Genomic DNA, 7,891 nt, shown 5'->3' on the forward strand with positions numbered 1-7,891 from the left:
GTTAACAAACATAATCTAAAGGTTAGTTACACCCCCTCCATGCAGTTCCGCCCTGCTTTCATGTTAAGTGCTCTCTTATCGTGTCAAACCCTTTTGCACTGGAAAGAATCATCTGGTTTGGCTTGATAGGGCAAGTTCTTCAGGGCCTTTAGGCATTAGAGAACTGGGAGATTACAACACCCTCCGATCCAGGAAAGGAGATTTCTTTGCCGTCTCTGAGGTGAGTTCCCTCATCAGGTATGCAAAGAGCTTTGGGAGTCGAGAGAAGCACTGTGTAACCATAAAGTCATGATTAACGCTGAAATGAAATCTACTCATACTGTGATAGGATGAAATTACACGCATGTTTTTGTTACGCTGCCACTCTTTTTTTCTGATGTCGGAACTTGCCGTCTCTGTTCTGACGTGGAAGGGTAGGAGCTTGAGGGAGAGACAAGAAATATATTATTTGCACAGATCCAGTGGGCAACGGATCATGGCCGGACCTAGGGGATTGTATAAAGAAGAGGAGAAAATCCTATGTGAGCCGGTTCAATGGCACTTCTCATCAACCAAAAATAATTTTCATTAATAATATAACACTTGATGAGAAATTACGATACCTAACCAAACTGAATACTTTCAGGATGAATTAATGTCCATATATTGTGTATCCTGTGTGTGTAAAAATGCCATCATTTCACCCCTCTATCCAGCTAGCTAATATTGCTATAGCAGACTAACGTTAGCTTTAGACTGCCTTAGGAGACCATTTCATGAGGTAACACTAGCCTAGTTTACTACTGGAGTGTTTCTGGTATGGTGCCTGGTTAGCTGTATCAATATCTTCCCTGCTTAATTTCGTGATGTACAGTATATATTTAATTTTATCATTTTATTATGTAGTCTTGAACGTTGTGCTATAGTGCCAAGCATAGGCAGGTTAGGAATTCCATAAACAGTTACTGTCCTTTTGGCAAACCAATAGATCTCTTATGGAGACAAAAACTACAGAGTAGTTTTATGAGGTTATGACATTTAAAAAAACGGTCTTGACGGAGAGATAACCACACCTGTATCTACGCGTCTTGACGGAGAGATAACCACACCTGTCTTTCCCACTACCTTCTCAGGTTATCCACTATGTATTTTTTTGCTCCACATCACAAACCCCACAGAATTTTCAAAAACAGCATTTACAGCATAACATCACCAAATAATTCCATCAGTTCTCAAGCTAACTGGCCTCAATAAGTGCTGCTGCCAGCTGTGTTATTTGTGGTGCGTGTCATGAGCGTGTCTGTAAATGTGATAATTTGCCTGTATGTGTGTGTGTTTCTGTCTGTGTGTGAGTGTGTTTCTGTCTGTATGTGAGTGTGTTTCTGTCTGTGTGTGAGTGTGTTTCTGTCTGTGTGTGAGTGTGTTTCTGTCTGTGTGTGAGTGTGTTTCTGTCTGTGTGTGAGTGTGTTTCTGTCTGTGTGTGAGTGTGTTTCTGTCTGTGTGTGTACATGAAAGTGTTCTTGAGTCATTTTGTGTCTCACTATGTCATCTTTGGCTGTGCAGATTGTACATGCTGTATCCCAGCGGACTGAACAAACATGATGCAGAGGAAGCTGGCGCTGCTGGTTGGCATCGGTGCCTTAGCCATCCTTCTGATGCTGAAGTGGGAGCATGTGATAACCCTGATTAACGGAGAAAAAGCCTCAGTACAGTTTGCACTGCAGCCACGGCAACGGACGCCCACGGACACCATCACCCCCATCCCATTCTCCAGGCACCTCATGGTATCTGCCTTTAAGGACCACAGACTGGGCGGGGCCATCAGGGTGATCAGCATCATCTGCAGGCAGGAGCTGCAGCCGCTCTACTGTGTCCTATGCGCTAACGCTAAGGCTGATGCTAACGTTGATGCTAAGGCTGATGGGGCTCCGGGTCAGTGCACATCTTTCCAGGCAAAAGTTCACCAGCACAGCGATGACTTCGGCTTTCCTTTTGTGACTTCAGACGTGTTGTGCCTGAGTCCAGCGTTGCAGCAAGCCACACGTGTCAGCATAACAGCTAACCCATACGCCTTTCACAATTTGACATTTTTATCGATCCAAAACCAGGAGGTCAAGGAATCGTTTAAGTACAACTTTACTGTATGCATATCTAACCTTTTTGGGGTGTACAATAATGCCCTCCAATTTGCACAAACCATGGAGGTGTACAAGCTTATAGGGGTTCAGAGGGTTGTCATCTACAACACCAGCTGTGGACCAGACGTTGAGAAAATTCTCAAGTACTACAGTAAAGAGGGTATGCTGGAGGTTGTGCCTTGGCCAATAGACAAGTTCCTTAAGCCATCTACTGGCTGGAGTTATGACTTACACCATGGGGACATTCATTATTATGGACAGCTGTCCACTCTGAATGAATGCATGTACAGATACATGTACCAGTCAAAGTACCTTCTGATGAATGACATTGATGAGATCATTATGCCTTACAAGCATGCCAACCTGGAGAACTTAATGGGCATTTTACAGCAGCAGCGTCCCAACGCAGGGGTCTTCAAGATCGAGAACCACATTTTCCCCAAAACGCAGTTCGATGACAGCGGCCGATTTCGTCTGCCTCGGTGGAAGAGTGTGCCTGGTGTGAACATCCTGGAGCATGTCTACCGAGAGCCAGACAGGAAGCACGTTTTTAACCCCACAAAGGTGCTCATCAACCCCCGGAGCGTGGAGCAGACTTCAGTACACACCACACTGAAGCAGTTCGGACTCGTCTTTAACGTCCCGTTCGATGTATGCCGCATCATCCATGTCAGGGTGCCACTGCAAGGACAACTCTCCAAAGACCAGCTGTTCATCGACAAGAAACTCTGGGAATTTGAGAAGCTTTTGATTCCCAGTATCGATCGCGCACTGAATGAATCAGGTGTGTTGTGAAATACTGATGCTTCCTACGGTGACAAAGCCGTTTGGTAACGCTGTATATCTTTTTGTTTTGCCTCACATGCAGCAAAAAAAAAAGCATGACTAATTTAATGGAGGCCCAACACATTATTTTCTTTCTACAGGTACACAACGTTACGCATTACGGTGCTAAACTTATGCTACAGTGATACAAACGGTGTCTCTAATCACTTCGCACCACAATAATTAGGTGTTTATAATACTCAGTTTCATTTTCCAAATCAAGTCATCACTTACTATAAAACAAAGAAAATGTGGTTCAAAGATCACACACACACACACACTCACAGACAGAGCTGCCTCACACACACACCATGGACACATGGGCCTCACACACACGCCACTTCATGTGACAAGGAGAATGAAGTCCAATGACTGTAAATGAAACATAGTGAGGATTAAATGTGTGATTGTCTGTATTCTAATGATTAGTATTTGTGGTGGTATAACTGTTGACTAAGTGGTAGTGTAGTGTCTCTATCATGTCCAATCCTTTCTTCAGAGTGTGAAATGACACATATACACAAGCACGCACGCACAGATGCACACACACACACGCACACTGTAACAATGTGATTGTGTGAAGGTGATTGAATCATACAGATGTGAAGGATGTAAAGGAGTTTTGTATTTGTAAATAAATCTTTGACTTCACCTCAATGGACCTGCAGTCATTTACACACATTTCCTCCTGTGCCTTCCCCTCCACCCCTCCACCACCCCGGCCTACCCCACCCCCCTCTGTACATGACACACACATTTGTCCTGTTTGTTAACTGACGTGGTCTACATAACTTCCGTCTAAATCCTGTTCCTTGTGTCTTATCTCAAGTGTCATTTGAAAATGATATGGAGATGCCAACCAGTCTGCCTGTGTTTGTTTTTTAATTTGTTTTGATTGTTTGTTTTTTAATACTACACATGGATCATGATAAACAACCTCACATTTCAGCTTTTGTTGTGTTGATCCTCAACCAGGATTTGAATTTGAATTTGGTCACACATACACACACACACACACACACACACACACACGAGCGTACACCTTTAGATGAGAGTGTCCACGTTTCCACAGGCCTGACCTGCGTTGTGTGTCTGTAAACGTTTCGTGCTCAAACTGTGGCTAGCCCACCAAGGAGATGCCACACACACACACACACCCACACCCTCACACACACACACGGTTCAGTAAAGGGGTTGATGAAAACCTAAACACTTGCTTGTGTCTCACTGTAGTAGGCGTACTTAACCCTGTGTCACACCGCTCTTTTAACATAGTGTTTTTTTTTTTTGGTTGATTGTTTTATCGAGAGACAGAGAGAGTGCGGTTACGTGTGTGTTTGTGTGTGTGTGTGTGAGAGAGAAAGAGAGTGTGACTGAGTGACTTTTTTGTCACAAAAAATTGTGTTATTGGTTTTGATTACAGTTATTGGTTTTGATTACACAGGGAAACAAAAAGATGTTAAAGGCTCTACTGTACATGTTGGTGTGCTTGTGTTAACAAACATAATCTAAAGGTTAGTTACACTCCCTCCATGCAGTTCCGCCCTGCTTTCATGTTAAGTGCTCTCTTATCGTGTCAAACCCTTTTGCACTGGAAAGAATCATCTGGTTTGGCTTGATAGGGCAAGTTCTTCAGGGCCTTTAGGCATTAGAGAACTGGGAGATTACAACACCCTCCGATCCAGGAAAGGAGATTTCTTTGCCGTCTCTGAGGTGAGTTCCCTCATCAGGTATGCAAAGAGCTTTGGGAGTCGAGAGAAGCACTGTGTAACCATAAAGTCATGATTAACGCTGAAATGAAATCTACTCATACTGTGATAGGATGAAATTACACGCATGTTTTTGTTACGCTGCCACTCTTTTTTTCTGATGTCGGAACTTGCCGTCTCTGTTCTGACGTGGAAGGGTAGGAGCTTGAGGGAGAGACAAGAAATATATTATTTGCACAGATCCAGTGGGCAACGGATCATGGCCGGACCTAGGGGATTGTATAAAGAAGAGGAGAAAATCCTATGTGAGCCGGTTCAATGGCACTTCTCATCAACCAAAAATAATTTTCATTAATAATATAACACTTGATGAGAAATTACGATACCTAACCAAACTGAATACTTTCAGGATGAATTAATGTCCATATATTGTGTATCCTGTGTGTGTAAAAATGCCATCATTTCACCCCTCTATCCAGCTAGCTAATATTGCTATAGCAGACTAACGTTAGCTTTAGACTGCCTTAGGAGACCATTTCATGAGGTAACACTAGCCTAGTTTACTACTGGAGTGTTTCTGGTATGGTGCCTGGTTAGCTGTATCAATATCTTCCCTGCTTAATTTCGTGATGTACAGTATATATTTAATTTTATCATTTTATTATGTAGTCTTCAACGTTGTGCTATAGTGCCAAGCATAGGCAGGTTAGGAATTCCATAAACAGTTACTGTCCTTTTGGCAAACCAATAGATCTCTTATGGAGACAAAAACTACAGAGTAGTTTTATGAGGTTATGACATTTAAAAAAACGGTCTTGACGGAGAGATAACCACACCTGTATCTACGCGTCTTGACGGAGAGATAACCACACCTGTCTTTCCCACTACCTTCTCAGGTTATCCACTATGTAGTTTTTTGCTCCACATCACAAACCCCACAGAATTTTCAAAAACAGCATTTACAGCATAACATCACCAAATAATTCCATCAGTTCTCAAGCTAACTGGCCTCAATAAGTGCTGCTGCCAGCTGTGTTACTTTTGGTGTTTGCAAAGGCAAATTTCCTAACCATGAACTAGTCGGCTTGTTACATTTAGACAAGACTCATGAGCGTGTCTGTAAATGTGATAATTTGCCTGTATGTGAGTGTGTTTCTGTCTGTGTGTGAGTGTGTTTCTGTCTGTATGTGAGTGTGTTTCTGTCTGTATGTGTGAGTGTGTTTCTGTCTGTATGTGTGAGTGTGTTTCTGTCTGTGTGTGAGTGTGTTTCTGTCTGTATGTGAGTGTGTTTCTGTGTGTGTGTGAGTGTGTTTCTGTCTGTGTGTGAGTGTGTTTCTGTCTGTGTGTGAGTGTGTTTCTGTCTGTATGTGAGTGTGTTTCTGTCTGTGTGTGAGTGTGTTTCTGTCTGTGTGTGAGTGTGTTTCTGCCTGTGTGTGGAGTGTGTTTCTGTCTGTATGTGAGTGTGTTTCTGTCTGTGTGTGAGTGTGTTTCTGTCTGTGTGTGAGTGTGTTTCTGTCTGTGTGTGAGTGTGTTTCTGTCTGTGTGTGAGTGTGTTTCTGTCTGTGTGTGAGTGTGTTTCTGTCTGTGTGTGAGTGTGTTTCTGTCTGTGTGTGTACATGAAAGTGTTCTTGAGTCATTTTGTGTCTCACTATGTCATCTTTGGCTGTGCAGATTGTACATGCTGTATCCCAGCGGACTGAACAAACATGATGCAGAGGAAGCTGGCGCTGCTGGTTGGCATCGGTGCCTTAGCCATCCTTCTGATGCTGAAGTGGGAGCATGTGATAACCCTGATTAACGGAGAAAAAGCCTCAGTACAGTTTGCACTGCAGCCACGGCAACGGACGCCCACGGACACCATCACCCCCATCCCATTCTCCAGGCACCTCATGGTATCTGCCTTTAAGGACCACAGACTGGGCGGGGCCATCAGGGTGATCAGCATCATCTGCAGGCAGGAGCTGCAGCCGCTCTACTGTGTCCTATGTGCTAACGCTAAGGCTGATGCTAACGTTGATGCTAAGGCTGATGGGGCTCCGGGTCAGTGCACATCTTTCCAGGCAAAAGTTCACCAGCACAGCGATGACTTCGGCTTTCCTTTTGTGACTTCAGACGTGTTGTGCCTGAGTCCAGCGTTGCAGCAAGCCACACGTGTCAGCATAACAGCTAACCCATACGCCTTTCACAATTTGACATTTTTATCGATCCAAAACCAGGAGGTCAAGGAATCGTTTAAGTACAACTTTACTGTATGCATATCTAACCTTTTTGGGGTGTACAATAATGCCCTCCAATTTGCACAAACCATGGAGGTGTACAAGCTTATAGGGGTTCAGAGGGTTGTCATCTACAACACCAGCTGTGGACCAGACGTTGAGAAAATTCTCAAGTACTACAGTAAAGAGGGTATGCTGGAGGTTGTGCCTTGGCCAATAGACAAGTTCCTTAAGCCATCTACTGGCTGGAGTTATGACTTACACCATGGGGACATTCATTATTATGGACAGCTGACCACTCTGAATGAATGCATATACAGATACATGTACCAGTCAAAGTACCTTCTGATGAATGACATTGATGAGATCATTATGCCTTACAAGCATGCCAACCTGGAGAACTTAATGGGCATTTTACAGCAGCAGCGTCCCAACGCAGGGGTCTTCAAGATCGAGAACCACATTTTCCCCAAAACGCAGTTCGATGACAGCGGCCGATTTCGTCTGCCTCGGTGGAGGAGTGTGCCTGGTGTGAACATCCTGGAGCATGTCTACCGAGAGCCGGACAGGAAGCACGTGTTTAACCCCACAAAGGTGCTCATCAACCCCCGGAGCGTGGAGCAGACTTCAGTACACACCACACTGAAGCAGTTCGGACTCGTCTTTAACGTCCCGTTCGATGTATGCCGCATCATCCATGTCAGGGTGCCACTGCAAGGACAACTCTCCAAAGACCAGCTGTTCGTCGACAAGAAATTTGAGAAGCTTTTGATTCCCAGTATCGATCGCGCACTGAATGAATCAGGTGTGTTGTGAAATACTGATGCTTCCTACGGTGACAAAGCCGTTTGGTAACGCTGTATATCTTTTTGTTTTGCCTCACATGCAGCAAAAAAAAAAAGCACAAAAAGAAAAACCTTTGTAACAGTACCGAAGCGTGACTAATTTAATGGAGGCCCAACACATTATTTTCTTTCTACAGGTACACAACGTTACGCATTACGGTGCTAAACTTATGCTACAG

General features: G+C 44.0%; 2 protein-coding genes across 2 annotated transcripts; both read left to right on the top strand.

The window, feature by feature from the left end:
• The first annotated feature begins 1,420 nt into the window (after nt 1-1,420).
• On the top strand, nt 1,421-2,996 carry LOC116221035. The gene has a single exon (XM_031570014.2). The coding sequence runs from the start codon at nt 1,578-1,580 to the stop codon at nt 2,910-2,912; it is 1,335 nt and encodes a 444-aa protein (XP_031425874.1). The 5' UTR covers nt 1,421-1,577; the 3' UTR covers nt 2,913-2,996.
• Nucleotides 2,997-6,200: 3,204 nt separating this feature from the next.
• LOC116221036 lies at nt 6,201-7,891 on the top strand. Its single transcript, XM_031570015.2, has one exon. The coding sequence runs from the start codon at nt 6,358-6,360 to the stop codon at nt 7,681-7,683; it is 1,326 nt and encodes a 441-aa protein (XP_031425875.1). The 5' UTR covers nt 6,201-6,357; the 3' UTR covers nt 7,684-7,891.

The sequence above is a fragment of the Clupea harengus genome, chromosome 7 (assembly GCF_900700415.2).
Source record: "Clupea harengus chromosome 7, Ch_v2.0.2, whole genome shotgun sequence".
Classification (NCBI taxonomy): Eukaryota; Metazoa; Chordata; class Actinopteri; order Clupeiformes; family Clupeidae; genus Clupea; species Clupea harengus.